This window comes from Amphiprion ocellaris, chromosome 2 (assembly GCF_022539595.1).
Source record: "Amphiprion ocellaris isolate individual 3 ecotype Okinawa chromosome 2, ASM2253959v1, whole genome shotgun sequence".
NCBI classification, from domain to species: domain Eukaryota; kingdom Metazoa; phylum Chordata; class Actinopteri; family Pomacentridae; genus Amphiprion; species Amphiprion ocellaris.
Window position 1 is genome coordinate 1,010,913 of NC_072767.1, and position 17,102 is coordinate 1,028,014.

Consider the following 17,102-nt stretch of genomic DNA (forward strand, 5'->3'; position numbering starts at 1 on the left):
TATAGTACATTTTGATCGGCGTGACTTAAACAATTGATAATGTAGGAGACAGCAGAGAATTTTACAAATGCTTTGGTTCATCCTTGCAGATGAACCAAAGCATTTGCAACTTCTTCAAAGAAATCAGAAACTGCTTTTTTGATGTGCACAAGTGACACAATGATGTGAAGATTGAACGAGTAGTTTTGAGACATTCAGGTTTACATTTCTGATCTGAGAAATGTACCAAAGCGACTGAGAAAAACTGTAGATCAGAATTATTCTCACCTTGACAACACTCCGAATGAGCGATTTGTTGATATCAGCAAAGAACCACTCCTGTCCAGAGGCTCGAGTAAAAGCAGAAAGAACGGGCTGATCTTCTGGCAGAACTTCCCAGTTTTTAAGCTAAAAAATAAAACAAAATATAAATATTTACTGCACAAAACAGCTCACACACAATAGTACATTTAATACTACAGTGCCTACTAGAGGTTTTACCCTTTTATAGTTTTTTCAACATTGAATCATGTTCTATTTAATTTTTACTTTTTTGATATGAATTTAAATAAACAGACTCTTTCAAGTCAAAGCGAAAAGAGATTTCTACAAAGCCAAAATATCAAGTGTGAATTAAGTGACTGCATCAGTAATCATCTTCTTTAAAGTGACTCCTGAGAGACTGAGCAAAAAAGAGACTAGCGAGGGAGGCCACCAAGACTCCTATGACTCCTCTGAAGGAGTTCCAACTTCAGACTGTTCATTCAACAACTGTTGTGTTCTTCATCAGTCAAAGCTTTATGGAGACAAAGAGTAAGACTCTGATGGAAAAAGCTCCAATTAAATCTGGACTAGAGTTCACCAGAAGACATGTGGAGACTCTGAAGACACCTGGAAGAAGGTTCTTTGGTCTGAGGAGACCAGGATGGAGCTTTATGTCCATCAGACTAGATGATATGTTTGATGGACACCAAACACTGAACATCATCACAAACACACCATTCCCACTGCGAAGCACGGTGGTGGCAGCATCATGATGTGGAGCACGGTGGTGGCAGCATCATGGTGTGAAGCACGGTGGTGGCAGCATCATGTGTGAAGCACGGTGGTGGCAGCATCATGGTATGAAGCACGGTGGTGGCAGCATCATGATGTGGAGCACAGTGGTGGCAGCATCATGGTGTGAAGCACGGTGGTGGCAGCATCATGTGTGAAGCACGGTGGTAGCAGCATCATGATGTGAAGCATGGTGGTGGCAGCATCATGATGTGGAGCACGGTAGTGGCAGCATCATGATGTGAAGCATGGTGGTGGCAGCATCATGGTATGAAGCACGGTGGTGGCAGCATCATGATGTGGAGCACAGTGGTGGCAGCATCATGGTGTGAAGCACGGTGGTGGCAGCATCATGTGTGAAGCACGGTGGTGGCAGCATCATGATGTGAAGCATGGTGGTGGCAGCATCATGATGTGAAGCATGGTGGTGGCAGCATCATGGTATGAAGCACGGTGGTGGCAGGATCATGTGTGAAGCACGGTGGTGGCAGCATCATGTATAAAGCACGGTAGTGGCAGCATCATGGTGTGGAGCACGGTGGTGGCAGCATCATGGTTTGAAGCATGGTGGTGGCAGCATCATAGTTTGAAGCATGGTGGTGGCAGCATCATGGTATGAAGCACGGTGGTGGCAGCATCATGATGTGGAGCACGGTGGTGGCAGCATCATGGTGTGAAGCATGGTGGTGGCAGCATCATGGTTTGAAGCATGGTGGTGGGAGCATCATAGTGTGAAGCATGGTGGTGGCAGCATCGTAGTGTGAAGCATGGTGGTGGCAGCATCATGGTGTACCTCAGCAGCAGGGCCTGGAAGGCTGGTAAAGGTCGAGGGTAAATGAAGTCCTGGAGGACAACCTGATGCAGTCTGAAGAGAACTGAGACGTGGAGAAGATCAGTTTTCCATCTGGAGGAGTCAGAGTCCAGACCTCCATCCATTTGAGAACAAGAGTCTGGACCTGAAAAGTTCTGTTGATCATGATCCCTGAGGAACCTGACAGAGTTTAACAGTTTATGAAGAAGATGGAGGTCCAGATGGTCAGACTGATGGAGACCAACACGACCAATGATGGACCTGAAGGTTCTTCTCCTACGTACCTGTTATCAGGTACGTAGGAGAGCCTGGTCAAAATATACTGACCAGGATTCAGTGTTGAAAGGGAAAAAACTCCAAGAGGGGTGGATACTTCATATCAACCATGTATTGTGTATTTAATTGTAATTAATACTCTTTAATACTCACCACACTGAAAACAGCCTGTAAGTCGCTGAAACTAAAATCTCCTTTGAATCCAGGGATGGAGCTGCCAAACAGCTGCTGAACTGTCTCAGCACGGAAACCGAACTTTAGAAAGTAAAGAAAAAGGAGGCAATCACTGTTCAGAAGACATGTTTAGCTTCAACGTATGTTTTAGAGAAAATCTGTGAGTATAGAAATAAACTACCTCCATCAGCTGAAGAATTCTACCGATAACATACAGTTTTCCTTTTGTCATGAACTCAGTGGGGAAGATGTTGGTCGCATTTCCAAGCATAAAGACTTCACCGGCCGTGCCGATTAGGAAATCATCTGCAAAGAGAAAATTATACACAGTTAAACACTGTTTTTAAACAAAGCCAGGAAAGTGATCTAGCTCAGGTACTTGAACGCACCGTTGAACCAATCCATCCGTCTGGCCTGGCTGTAGCTGTAGCTGAGGCGACCGAATTTAGGAGCCAGGATTTTCATGGCAATGTTGCAGGCAGTCGAGCTGTTACAAGGCAGAAAATAAAGGAAAATGTAACCATATGAACTCATCTTTTCTAGTTTACCTTGGTTAAATATGTTTTGCAAACTTCTTGTTAACTCAAGTTAAAATTTCAAATTTTCAGACCACTTTGTAACCTAGAAACAAGAGTTTCTTAAAAACTTGAGGCTCTGCAGCTTAAAATGTTGAGTTTAATGAATGAACTCATTAAGTTGGGGGGGGGGGGTTGGGGGGGGGGATTAAGGTTAGGGTATCCAAATCAAGCTATAGTTTGGAGTTTATATAATTTTAATACATGGGTTTTGCAGATTTCTAATTCCAGTTTTTGTTTTCTGACCACTTTACCAGAGTGTTCCTAAAGTCTGGACACATAGGAAATGTCAATAACTAAAATGTTTTTGCTTCCACAGATTAAATATGGCTTTGTGGAAAGAAGAAAGAGTCAAACTGGTACTTCTCAGTGAAGGATAGACATTTGGAAAGACAGCAGATGAATTTAACTCATCCAAGGAGGATTCCAATTGGCTTTTACACAGTGGTGAGGGTGGTTAAAAAGTGTAAAGAAACAGGCAGTGTCATGGACAAACTCCGCTCTGGATGACCAAATGGATCAGCCCAAACTAAAGAGTTGATCACGGCTAAAGTTCATCCTAGCACCAAAAAGCAATTACCTAACCTTGACCCTACTAACCCTAATCCTTTTAAACTTGGTAGCGAGTTTGCTTAAACTTAGAAACACTTACCAAGAAAGAACAAAAATAACAGGAAAAAGCCCTGTGCCAGCGCCCTCATCATACCTCTCCTGTGGTATGATGCTCTGTCCCAAAACCTAACCCCACAAACCCAAACCCCATAACCCTAACCCTACTAACCCAAACTCTACTAATCCTAACCCTACTAACCCTACTAACCCTACTAATCCTAACCCTACTAACTACGAATTCTACTCACCCTCTAACCCTAACTCAACCCTTACCGTACTAACCCGACTAACTCTAACCCCACAAACCCTAACCCCATAACCCTAATCAATCCTAATCCTAACCCTACTAACCCTAACACTACTAACCCCACTAACTCTAACTCTATGAACCCTAACCCTACTAACCCTAACCCGACTAACCCTCTAACCCTAACTCAACCCCAATCCTAACCCTAATCCAACCCTAACCCTACTAACCCTAACCTACTAACCCTACTAACCCTAACCCTACTAACCCTATCCTTCCATATGTCCATCCTTCACGTCCATTGAGAAGTACCATTATAGTTTATGATATTTTCTATATGCCAAGACTTTAGGGATCCGCCATATAACTTAAAAACACATGTTCTTACAGCTTGAGGCGTCTTGAATGAATTGAATGAATGAACTGCAGGGAGTTGACAGAACTCATTAAATTTGCTTTTTTAAGAAACAAACTTATCATGTGAGCAGATTTCCCAGCATGCATTCTTAGAGAATGAAGCTCCACAGAGAGAGGCTCATGTTTTTTGTTTTTTTTTTTGTAGATTAAGAAAACAAATATGGTGTAATCTTGATGTATGTCTTTTTTAAAGCAAGTTGTGGTTGTTTCTTTAAATTATGACAAGCGGTTGTGTTGAACTCAGTCCTTATATATGTAGATTTATAACTGATCTCACTGGAAACAGGAGAAGAATGGCTTCAACAGCAGAGACTTTAAATTCTCAAAGTTAAATCATGAAGCTAATTTAACTCAGTTGCTTTTACACTTTTACAACTCATAAGATAACTTTCTACTTCAGTTGATCAATTAGTTCATGATTTTTAGGACAGCGGGGGTTTTAAAGTAAACTTACATTTATTTATTTATTTATTGATTTACAGGATACAACACAAACAATAAAATCTGGCTATTTTTCATTGTTACACCCACAGGAAGTGGTTGATTTTTCATTGTTACACTCACAGGAAGTGGTTGTCTGGAGTCTTGGATCTGGCAAAACTTTTCAGGTAAGAGTAGGCGAAGCTGCCGACATGCAGGTCTTTTTCTTCCATTAAGTGACCAGTAACCATGGAAACGAGCGCCATTGATGGCTTGGTGTCGAACAGCATCATGAGGGCCAACATCCGTATCTCAGTGGGGAGATTCTTCTGCAGGAACAGACTCATGGTGATCTCCTGGACCTGGAAACAAGAAGGTTAAAATCATTAGGAGCCTTCACATGTTTACCATCTTCAACACAGTTTTCATGGGTGAGACCACTCTGCTTCTAACCTCCTCATGTCATTCTGCAAGTTTTCAGTCATTTTTAAAACTATTTTCAGGTCCTTCTTAACAGATTTAAGTAATTTTGGACAACTTTTCAGTTATTTTGTGCAATTTGAAATCATTTGGTCCATGTTTGAGCCATTTTGGGAAGATTTTTGTCATTTCTGACAACTTTAGTGTATTTCTGGACAAATGTTCTACAATTTTGGATCATTTTAGACAGATTTTAAGTAATTTTGGGAGATTTTTTAAGCATCTTGGACAAATTTTGTTTCATTCTGCAAATTTTCACTCATTCTGGATTGTTTTTAATCATTTGAGATAAATTCTGACTGATTTTGGATCATTTTCCAGCCATTTTTGACCATTTTCATGTCATTCTGAACAAATTTTCATTGTTTTAGATTATTTCTGGAAAATTTTCTGTATTCTGGAGAATTTTTGAAGCATCTTGGACAATAAAGGTTTGGAAGCAGAGTGGTCTGACCCACTTTCTGTAGTTCTGGAGAAAAATGGGTTCAAAGTTTAGTGTTTTTCAGAATGGTCTAACATTCACTGTAATGCTGTATTTGAGTACTGGGTTAGACCACTCTGGCACTAAAATCAAGACCAGAAAATATTACAGAAATTCTATGAAACTCAGTTTGGATGTTTCGTGGGTTAGACCAGTGGTTCCCAACCTGTTTGGCTTGGAGCCCCCCCCTATAAGTTGCACCCCAGCCCCAGCGCCCCACCCACCACCACCACCACCACCACCACATAAGTACACTACAAAACATAAGAGGAAGTTATTGAATTGTATTACTAATAGAAAATTCCAAAAAAAATATTTTATATCAAACCAAGAGTTCAATAGCTGTACTATGACGAGGAGGAGAGAGTTTATGGCTGCAGTAAATTTGGTGACACTACAATGCATAAGAGTTAAGTTGATTTTTTTTTTCCACTAAAAAATCCTTAAAATTATGAAGAAAAAAAAATTAATATCAAACCAAGAGTATGTATGTATGTAAGTATGACCAGCAGGGGTAAGTTGCTGGCTGCAGTAAATTTGTTGAATATTTGTGTCTCTTCGCTGTTGGCAGCAGTTTTGCATTTTGCAGACGGTTCCTGTTCACTCGTCTCACAGCCAGCTGCTCATAGACACCAATGTTATTTCTGCAGCTACTTTTGATTAAACTGGGCTCGTAGCATATTGTCTACCTTACAACGATGGAAAAGAGGCATCGTTTATGTTTAGACAACGTATATTTAATGAGTTATTGATGCCGGAAGTCGGAATTTGTGAATATCTTTCCGACTTTACCGAACTGTGTTTTGTTTCCTGATGTCGCCGTAATTCGCTGGTTTCATGCTGTCATTTGCGAGCATTTCACTACAAATGACACAATTCTGTCTTGTCCTTTAATATTAAAGGACATGTATTTGTCTGATATTAATTTCAGGTAACTCTCGAGGTATAGCTGGAGTTTTTAGGTACTGATGAATCTTCACTCGTTTTGAGTTTTTCATACACCGTTTCCATCAGTAATTTTCTAACTGCACACAAACAAATGAATCTGGATGAACTAGAAGCCAACCTGAAGAAAGCGAGGAGAGAAGTTGAAAGGTCAAGGAGGTGTGGCCATTGAAGTAGCAAAGGATTTTTGAAGAAAGACCAAATAAATGTGTTTTAAAAATGTGTTATAGGTGGACTTGTGATGACACAGTGAGTCTGTTACTCTGATTTTATCCAGAATGTAAAAATCTATTTTTTTTATAACATCACAGCCTCAGAGCAGACAAAGCTTTGCACCCCTCCTCGGATCCCAGGTTGGGAACCCAGTGGTTCCCAGGTTGGGAACCTAGCAGACCACTCTGCTTCTAACCCCTTCATCTGATAGTGTCCTTTAGTGTTCTTACACTGTGAGGGTCTCTGGCAGCGATGAGCCTCATGGACTGAACGGCGGCACTCTGAACTCGAGGCGGCAGATCCACGGGATTCGCTGCGACTCCTGGCAGGAAGCGCTTGATGGTTTTAATGCTGCCTGGATGACCCGCGTTCCCCAGAGCTTTCAGAACCAGGACCTGGTCTTCATGGATTCCATTTTTCAGAGCATCCACAGCCATGTCCAACAGGGGCTACGGCAAACACAGGTATGGTCTGGTTTTACTCAGAATTTTACATGTTTGCACAAAAACCTTGGTGTTCCTGAGTCTGATTACCTGAACAACAGATACTGGACAAGCTGTGTTATAAGCACAGTGTTTGTAGACCAGAGAACCGTAGGTAAGAACCACAGTGTGCCACAGATAGACGTCGGATTTACTGAAAGGCACGTTGAGGAACATCTGAAAAGACAGACATGATGTAAACCAGTGGAGTCAAGCTCATCTTAGTTCAGGTTCCACATTCAGCCCAGTCTGATCTTCAGTGGATTGGACCAGTAAAACCACAGCATAATAACCTATAAATAACCACAACTCCTAATGATTCCTTTGTTTTAGTGCACAACTGTTCACATTTAAGGAATTATCTTTTTACTAAACATTATGAACAACCTGAAATTTATGACAAAAGGCAGACAAAAAAGAGAAAAAACAAGACAAAATATTACAAAAATGAGACACAAAATGACAAAAGAACAATGAACAATCTAGTATTTTACTTTATGATCAAAACAACTTGTCATAGTCTAGAAATTATTTTAAATTTATAGTTTTACTGAATTTATAGTTTTACGAATTAATGCAGTTAATGTCTTCTCTGGAATGTTTACACTTTGAGGACCAGATCAGACCCTCTGGAGGGCCGGTTTTGGACTTTTGGACCCTCCGGAGGGCCGGTTTTGGACCTCACATTTGACAGCCATGATGTAAAGAATGTCTTGTTTTTGTATCAGTATTCAAACCGTCTTTTAGATGAACTCACTTTGGCCATCTCCACCAGCTCCTGATCGGTCTTCAGATGATTAATGGCCACCAGGAAAGTCTGCAGAGCCTCGTTAACAGAAATGTCTCTGGCCTGGAACCTCTTCTCCAGGAATTTCAGGATCCTGGCATCGCCGATCTCAACAATGGTGTCCAAAAACCAACGTCTGAAGAAGTGAAAAAGGAGAGAAAACCAGGTTAAAAGGAAAATACTTATGAGCTACGCTGTCCTAATATAAGCAACCAGAGGAAGCCTCACATCATCGGAGGTAGTGGACCTCTAAATCTTATTAATTATTATTATTATTATTATTATTATTATTATTATTATTATTATTAAGTGGGAAGATTCGTTTCAATTATCTAATCAGCTGAAGTGGATCGGAATCAGATTTTATAGATGGATCATTATGAAGCTGTGATAAAAAGCTCGGTTAGAGGTTATCAGTGAAGGGAAATGTCAGGTTGTTGGACAAAGACATCTAAAGAAAGTGATTAAACTATAACTTGTGAATTCATAACACACGAGGGCAGCTTTTAAATGCCCATTAACCATCACATGCTGAGTTTATTTGCTAAACTGAACATTTTAAATGACCATATGTATATCACAGTTTCCTCAGAGCACTAATGATTCTACACAGTAAAATGTGACAGATCAGTCCCTAAACCACCGGATATAGCAGCTAATGTTAACCGTTTTCTAGCTGTGCAGCTTTACACAGTAAGTCAGAGGGTCAAGATGCGCATTTTAACACACAAACAACTGGTTGAATCTCCATAAAAACTGCTGCAGACGTTGACTTCCAGCACGAGCATCAGGTGAAAATGTGTCCACACTTTTGGTTTATGAACAAATACCTGAAAACTAGAAGGATCATTCCAGCTGGAGGACATTCTACATCCCACCATCTAATGTCCAGTAATCCACGTATTAAACCCTAAAACATGCAGTAGCGTGTAAATGTTCTTGTCGTGAGACCAAATCTATAAAAACTAGGAGAAAAGAAGCTTTCAAATATTTTAAATACCAAATAAGTCTGGAGTTCCCCTAAAATGCCATTTTTCCTCTTGTCCACCCCCCTGATGACCAATCTGAACCTCTAATAAAACAGTTAGAATCTAATTTATTTATTGTATTTATTTATATATTTAAAAAATTATTAAAAAGTCAACAGAATGTGCAAAAAAAAAAACATAAGAAGGTGCAGATGAATTTACAGATATAATGAATGACGTTTAGTTTGTAAAAGTGACTCATTCAAAAGTCTCACCTGTCGTCAGCACGACACTCACCTGTCGTCAGCACGACACTCACCTGTCCTCTGGGTTTTCTCTCAGCTGCTTCCACGTCTCCTCTAGTCCTTCGTACGGTGTTACTCTGAGCAGCTGGAACAGCTTCACCGTGTCTTCAGTGGTTGAACTGTCGATTGTGTGATTATTAGCAGCAGCCAGACGTTTGATCAGCTCCATGGCCTGAGGAGAAGATTTAGAATTTAGAAAGAACAGAGCAGATTTAGAGTTCAGAAAGAACGGAGCAGATTTAGAGTTCAGAAAGAATGGAGCAGATTTAGAGTTCAGAAAGAACGGAGCGGATTTAGGGTTCAGAAAGAACGGAGCAGATTTAGGGTTTAGAAACCATGAAAAAGACGGAGCTCATTACTCTGGATTCTGGTCATTTGAGGGGCTTTTTTGAGGTTCAATTTTGGCCATTTTCAATCTTTTTGTTGTTTCTCATTTTTTTTCATTTTCAATCTCTTATTTTTCTTAAAGATCTGATTTATTGTGGAGCAGTTACCTTTGGAACCGGGTCTGTCAGGTCCTGCATCATGATGGGAACTTTATCTTCTGCGTTGATGAACTTGTAGACCAGATCTCCTCGGCTCTCCATCGGGCCAATGGTGGCTTCTTCAGCTAAAGCCTCCTCACTGAACAGTTCCAGCTTCTTCCTGCATCACAAGTCATTCACAGCTGGTTAGTATCTCAGACAGACAGAGTGTGAGCAGCCTTAAAATGCACACACACTCACTGTCCACTTTATTAGGTACACTTTGCTAGTAAAAGGTTGGACTCCCTCTGTCTTCTGAACTGCCTTCATTCTTGGTGTCATGCCTTCAACAAGGTGTTGGAAACATTCCTCAGAGGTTTTGGTCCATACTGGCATCACAGCATCACAGAGTTACTGCAGATTTGATCCATGATCCAATCTCCCGTTCCACCACATCCCAAAGGTTCTACTGGATGGAGATCTGGTGACTGTGGAGGCCGTTGGAGGACAGAGAACTTATTGTCATGTTCAAGAAACCAGTTTGAGATGTTCTGAGCTTTGTGACATGGAGCATTATCCTGCTGGAAGTAGCATCAGAAGATGGTCCACTGTGGTCATTATGGGATGGAGATGGTCAACAGCAATACTCAGGTAGCTCAGGTAGCTCTCTCTAACCCTAACCATGATCAGTTGGTACTAAGATGATATCCTCCACACCATTACACCAGCAGAAGATATCTAGAAGATATCCTCCACACCGTTAGACCACCAGAAGCTATCTAGAAGATATCCTCCACACCGTTAGACCACCAGAAGCTATCTAGAAGATATCCTCCACACCGTTAGACCACCAGAAGCTATCTAGAAGATATGTTCCACACCGTTAGAGCAGCTGCTGCCTGAACCACTGATACCAGGCCAGATGGATCTATGTTGTTTTTGTCTAATTTGTTTGTCATTTTCAATCTTTTTGTTGCTTTTGGGTTCATTTTTTGTGATTTTTAATCTTTTTATCTAACTTATCTAATTTTATGGATCCATGCTTTATGGTGTTTAATTGTGACCATCTGAATGTCACAGCTGAAATGGAGACTCATGAGACCAGCAACCTTGCTCCAATCTTCTGTTGTCCAGTTTTGGTGAGTCTGTGTGAATTATAGCCTCAGTTTCAGATCAGAGGTCATCAGAGGAACTCGTCGTGGTCTTCTGCTGCTGTAGAACATCTTCTTCTAGGTTGTTGTCCTTCAGAGATGGTATTCTGCATTCCTTGGTTGGAACCAGTGGTTCTTTGAGTTCCTGTTGTCTTTCTGTCATCTCCAACCAGTCTGATTCTCCTCTGACCTTCACATCTACTAGCTGTTCTCTGGATGTTTTCTCTTCTTCAGACTGTTCTCTGTAAACCCTGGAGATGGTTGTTCGTGGAAATCCCAGTAGATCAGCAGCTTCTGAAACCATGCCACGTCCAAAGTCCTTAAATCCTCTTTCTTCCTCATTCTGACACTCAGTTTGAACTTCATCAGGTTGTCTGGATCACGTCTACATGAATAAATGCGTTGAGCTGCTGCCGTGTGATTGGCTGATTAGATATTTGTGTTAACGAGCTATTGGACAGGTGTACCTAATAAAGTGGCGGTGGGTGTATTTCTGGTCTTACGTGGCTTGCATCTTGAAGCTGCCTCCCTTCACATTGAAGGGGCTGAAGTGCTGTCTCTCCAGGCTGTGGGCTGCTTTGATGAGGCCTCCCTCTGCCGTGGGCTTCACCGTGTAGACGTACGTCACCGTGGAAACAATGGATTCTCCTCTCTGGACCAAACAGAACAGAGTTTATTCCGTCTGATGCCTCACCAAGGATTCCTGTTTACCTGCAGTGACACAAACCCACCTGTTGGGAGGTTTTGTCGAGCACAGCTGTGGCCATCCCCTGGTAGACGGCGGCTTTCTCCTCACAGTTGTTGACGTCCACCTCCCGGGTGAGCTTCAGCTCATCGTTCTGGAGTTCCTCAACAGCGTAGGTACTCTGACACTTTCCATAGATCCCAATCTGCAGGACAGGAAATCAAAAAGACATGTAGTCCAATCTACCCATAGTTTACTGAAAGGTTGAGCTTGACTCATTTCTAGTTAATTGAACTAAAAAAATTCAGATTTTTATGTTCAGTATTTCTGATTTTTAGACAGCCAAGGAAAGGGTAAAACGTTTATTTGAAGTTGTTTGATACAAACACAATTAATCCTAAACTTTTATTTATGTTATTTCAGGAAAATGGTAAAACCGTTATATGAAGTTGTTTGATCCAAACTGTACACATTATTCTAGGTTCTGTATTTGTTTTGTTTTTCATTTTATCTGCTTTATGACTATTATTTTTTGCCTTTATGATGCTGTGGTAAGTCTGAAATAAAATACATAAATAAAAATAAATACTGTGATAAATAAAAAATAAATAAATGTGACATTTAGTCAGATCAACTCAACCGTTAATTTAAATGTACAAGTTTTGCTCATTTCTAGTTAATGTCAGGCCTGCTGCTGCAGACTCTGGATAGGGCTCCTCCTTCCCCCTCTTTTCTGTTTTTCCTGATTAGGTGTGCTTGGCACAGAGACTGTGATGGCAGAGGCAGGTGATGTCTATCAGTAATCAGCATCAGTAGAAGCACGAGCAGGTGGATCAAAGCCAATCAGGATTCTACCTCTGTACAATATAATCAGATGCCACTCATCACTCTGCGCCGGACCGTGAATGATACCAGTCAGTCTTTGACCCATTCTATCCTGCCTCCGTTTCTTGCAGAACCCCTGTAACCTGTATCTGTGTTTGTTTTGTAACCCTACCCACTGCCACCTGCTGGTGCACAATCCACTCCTATTCCCGGATCCACCTGGCTTCCTGGTTTGCAAAACTCGCCAGCTCCCATCATCATTCCACAGCCCTGTACCCCCTCTGGACACTCACCTGGTTCATCTACCTCTCTCCTCCACCACCTCTGATGATTATATACAATATTGATGATTCCCTCCCCCTTCCTCACGCCTGCCGTCGTAGCCTCCAATCACCAGCCACACTCCCAGCCTTCTCCAGCCACTCCACCCTCAACGTACACCCTCCTGGCTCTAATGTCTCCCCTTATTCTGTGCTGTCAGCTAAGTCTCAGTCCGTGCCTTCCAGACTAGCGTCGGTTCTTGTTTTGTAGTTGTCTGTAAGTTAGTATTGCTCGTGTATCTGTAGTGAGTGTAGTCACTTGTTTGTCTTTTGCCTGGTATGCCAGCTTAGTTCGTAATTTTTTGTCTTCGAGTTTCAGGTTAGAATTATTGTCTCAGTATACTGCAAGTAGAATATCTAAGTATTCTTGTGAGTGTAGCCACTCTTTCATTGTGCAAGACACAGTATAGTTCCAGTTATTCCATTTGCAGTTATCAGTTGCATCTGTACTTTGTATCCTGAATTTCCTAGTGTGTTTAGTTCCACTTTCCTGCCAAGGTTTTACCTGCAGTGGGTTAGTTATCTTGCTTCATAGTAACCTCTTTGTATATTCCGCCTACCTGCCTCTAGAGGCACTAGTATGTTATCCGTACCGGTTGACACCAGTATCTTGGTTCAGCTTTCGGTTGTAGTCTTCCGGTTTAGTTTTGTAGTTTTTGTATCTATTTTCCTTGTAAATAAAACTGTTGATCTTGCATCTGTTCGTCTCCATCTCTTTCCTGCACTTGAGCCTCACAGAAACCGTAACAGTTCATTTATTTTAAAATATAAATATTTTTATATAGAGTTCAATAAACACGAGTTCCTTGAAGTTAAATAAATGAGCAGCTGAGAATTCACTCAACTCAATTTACTTCATGTAAATATGACTTTTGATGATTTGTGGTTCTAATCTCTATTTTCAGACCACCTCAGAACTTAAAGACTTCTTCTAACTTAAATTCATTCTAAGCATTAAATGAACAGTTGACACTTCACTCAACAAATTAAAATGTTAAGAAACGAAATCTGCATTGAAGCAGATTTTCTGGGATTGAAAAGTTAAAACTCCACAGAGACTTTTTTTTTTTTTCAATTTTAGAAACCAAACACAATTGAAACTTGCCGTGTGACTTTGTTAAAGTTCTGGTTGTTTTTTCCCTAATAAAACAGATCTACAGTTTACTGTAAATTGTAGGGTTAGTGGGTTACTATAGTGGGAAACTCTTTAAATTGTATTTAAAAACTAAATAAGTCTGTAAACTTATGTGACTAGTTGATTCAACTTAATATCTTGAGTTTATTGAACTTGTTTCCTCAGGTTCAGTTAACTTAAATCAGCTAGTTTTATAATTTCATGACTCTTGAGATGACTGAACTAATTAATCATCTGAATTGCAGTTAATTCATAAATCTAAGGCAGCTGAATGTGCTTTAAATGATCCACAGAGCAGAACAAACACTTTAATGTTTTACCTCTTCCAGCTCGTAGAACTTCTGGGTGCTTTTCACGGTGACCTGGAAGAAATCCAGGATTCCTCTGACGATGTTCACCACCGTTTCAGAAACCTCGGTGCTGGCCTTGATGTCTCCGATGTGTCCACTGGTGTAGTCGAACAGGAAGGGCTTGGAGAGCTGGGAGGAGATCCTCTGGGTGAGCTTCGGAGACGGAATGAAACCGTCTTTAGCCGGGAAACCGTTGAACTCCTGGAAGGCCAGATCGGAAACCTGCAAAACAGAAAATTCTAATTCAAATACCCTTTTTGTCATTGCATGGATACAAACAACAAAACTTAATGTCTAAAGAAGGAACATTTGACAAGCTGTAGTGTCCTGAATATATTTTAGAAACCAAAGAAAAGATTTTTAACATCATTTTAAAAAACTGTAAAAACGTTCCATCTCGGGACCTCAGAGTACATAATAATAATAATAATAATAATAATAATAATAATAATAATAATAATTATTATTATTATTATTATTATTATTATTATTATTATTATTATTATTATTATTATTATTAATATTCTAACGGTCTAAATCAAGACAAAGTAGTTCTTCATGAACAAAGACTTTTAGTGAAATTTACAATGTCAGATTTTATTTTTATTAGGGTTAATAATAATTATTTTAAGCAGCCTTCTGTTGATGTTTCATAATGCTAATTATTATTCATAACAACAACAATAATGCAACATAAACAGAAGGTTCTTGTATTATTATCAATTGTTTTTATAATAATAATAATAATAATAATAATAATAATAAAAATAATAATAATAATAATAATAATAATAATAATTATTATTATTATTATTATTATTCTCATTATTATTCTCTCCAAAAAGGCATCAGATTTTAGAGTTTGTAATTAAACATCTCTGGGATTATTTGCCGTTTTTTAAAGTAATTTATAACGTTTCAGAGTTTATCAAATGGAGCTTTAAATAATTTACGATTCATGATTAAATTATGACCAACAGCTGCTGCAGTGTTTCATGAATAAAATATAGCATTAGCTGCTTGTTTACAGTATTCCTGACATTAAACTATATATTTTTGTTCTTTTTATCTTCCTCTGCGGAACTTCTTACTGTCAGGGTGAACATCTGGGCCGACACTCCGCTGATGTTAACCTTACACGACATTTTCACTCCAGACTCAGCCAAGTCCGGCATCCCGAGGCCGAAGTTCACCAAACCATCATATTTATACTGGTAGGTCTTCTTAGGATTCAGGCTGACACCTGGAAAGGTTTAGTCAGTGGTAAGTGGTAAATGTAATGATTTAAAAGAGGAAACATTCACTTTTACTGTGATTTGTTGATGATGAATCAGACTCACCGTATCGGACGCTTTGGCAGGCTGAAAGTTTCAAGAGACACAGGATTAGTGGAATTTTTCATTTAATTTTAGGGGAAAATGATGATGTTATATGTTACAGATGTTATAACAAATACAGGAAATAATTTAACAGAAAATAGACTGTAAACAACATCAGAATATGCTAAACCAAATGATTTTCAAATTAAACTAACAAAATGAGATTATTTTAGGTCTTTAAATGACACCAGACTTACCTCCGAAACATTAAAGAATTTAGTAAAAATCTACTCAACTTTTCAAGTTTACTAAATGTGAATATACAAATTTTATTCATTTCTAGTTAATTTAATTCAAAATGTATTATTTTTATTCACTTTGGAGTTCAATAAACGAGTTCTTATAAAGTAGGTTGACTTCAAAAGATGAGTTTTTTGAGAGCTCATTAAATAAAATGTATAAGAAATAAAACTCGCATTTAACAGACTTCCCAGGAGTTTAAATTCAGTTGTTTTTTTTTTATTTCAGAAAACAAACACAATGCAAACTTGCTGTGTGTGTGTTTGTTAAATTACAGAGGTTCGGGTTAGGGTTAGTCGTAAATTTACTCGTAAATTTAGTTCTTTCACCTGCAAACTTCTAATTGATCTCACTGTAACCACGTTTTCTTATCAAAAATGAGCAGAAACAAACTAATTCTGTGTGCAAACTCCATGTGATTGATTGCTTGATTCAACTTAATATGTTGAGTTTGTTGAACTTGGTTTCTCAAGTTTAATTAAATTTCTGCAGCTAATTTTACTTTTTTACTACTCATAAGTAGACTTTGAAGTAATTAATCAACTAAAGTGTAGTTAATCCACATTTTTAAGGGAATTTACAGTGTAGTTTTGTCAATTTTTGGTATTAAAAGGCAGAAAATATACTTACAGTTACAAACACGCACCACAAAAGTTAAAGGTTTGCGAGTCTGTGATGGAGGTAAAAAATCACAATAAAACAGTGAAAACTTACCGGCCAGAGCCACCAGGCAGCAGATTATCAGACCCCGCATTGTGAAACAGGAGTGGAGGCCGATTTTCCTGAAATGTCCTTTTATACGTTTGATTCCACATTGAGAGCAGGTCAGAGGAAAGTAAACTCTGAGATGAAGCCATGTCGACCTGTGACATTGTCAGAGTGACACGAACAATCTGCAAAAGAAGATAAAACTCAGTTTGCTTTGAAAAAACAAACTCAAAAGACTGAATTTGCTGAAAAAAATATTTTTTAACTCTGATTATGACCTGAAAATTAAAGATTTTGTGATTTGATTTTCATGAACAAAGGTGGGTTTTTTTGGAAAAGCATGAAAGGTTAATTTATAATCTGTCAGAAAAGAAGATTTCTCACAGATAAATCCGGTGATGCTTTATGTTTTTAACTTTATTCACATTCCCCCGACACCACAGAGCTTCTGTCTGTCTGGATGAAACAAACAAGTGGAGGATTGCTGCTCTTCACGCTTATTTAAAGTAACTTATTTAGTTATTTAAAGTTCTGAGATGACGACATCAAGATGAAATCAGTCTGTTTGTTCTTTCAGGATGAAGCTCTGGTTGCACAACTACTGGACTCTCTGGTGA

The 17,102-nt window shown here is 39.3% G+C and overlaps 1 protein-coding gene across 2 annotated transcripts in view; it reads right to left on the minus strand.

The window, feature by feature from the left end:
* The window catches only part of vtg3 (vitellogenin 3, phosvitinless), a 29,566-nt gene extending 12,996 nt beyond the window's left edge, over positions 1–16,570 (minus strand). For both annotated transcript variants that reach the window (XM_055015280.1, XM_055015276.1), the window contains exons 1-16: positions 16,492–16,570; positions 15,499–15,519; positions 15,250–15,401; positions 14,129–14,380; positions 11,575–11,733; positions 11,347–11,495; positions 9,723–9,873; positions 9,243–9,400; positions 7,926–8,091; positions 7,220–7,345; positions 6,917–7,135; positions 4,712–4,929; positions 2,686–2,783; positions 2,478–2,602; positions 2,276–2,377; positions 268–387 (exon numbers count right to left, since the gene is read on the minus strand). In XM_055015280.1, the coding sequence (XP_054871255.1) occupies positions 268–387; positions 2,276–2,377; positions 2,478–2,602; positions 2,686–2,783; positions 4,712–4,929; positions 6,917–7,135; positions 7,220–7,345; positions 7,926–8,091; positions 9,243–9,400; positions 9,723–9,873; positions 11,347–11,495; positions 11,575–11,733; positions 14,129–14,380; positions 15,250–15,401; positions 15,499–15,519; positions 16,492–16,531 (2,256 nt within the window). In that variant the 5' untranslated portion in view covers positions 16,532–16,570. The remainder of the gene's footprint in view (positions 1–267; positions 388–2,275; positions 2,378–2,477; positions 2,603–2,685; positions 2,784–4,711; positions 4,930–6,916; positions 7,136–7,219; positions 7,346–7,925; positions 8,092–9,242; positions 9,401–9,722; positions 9,874–11,346; positions 11,496–11,574; positions 11,734–14,128; positions 14,381–15,249; positions 15,402–15,498; positions 15,520–16,491) is intronic.
* Between the last annotated feature and the right edge of the window lie 532 nt (positions 16,571–17,102).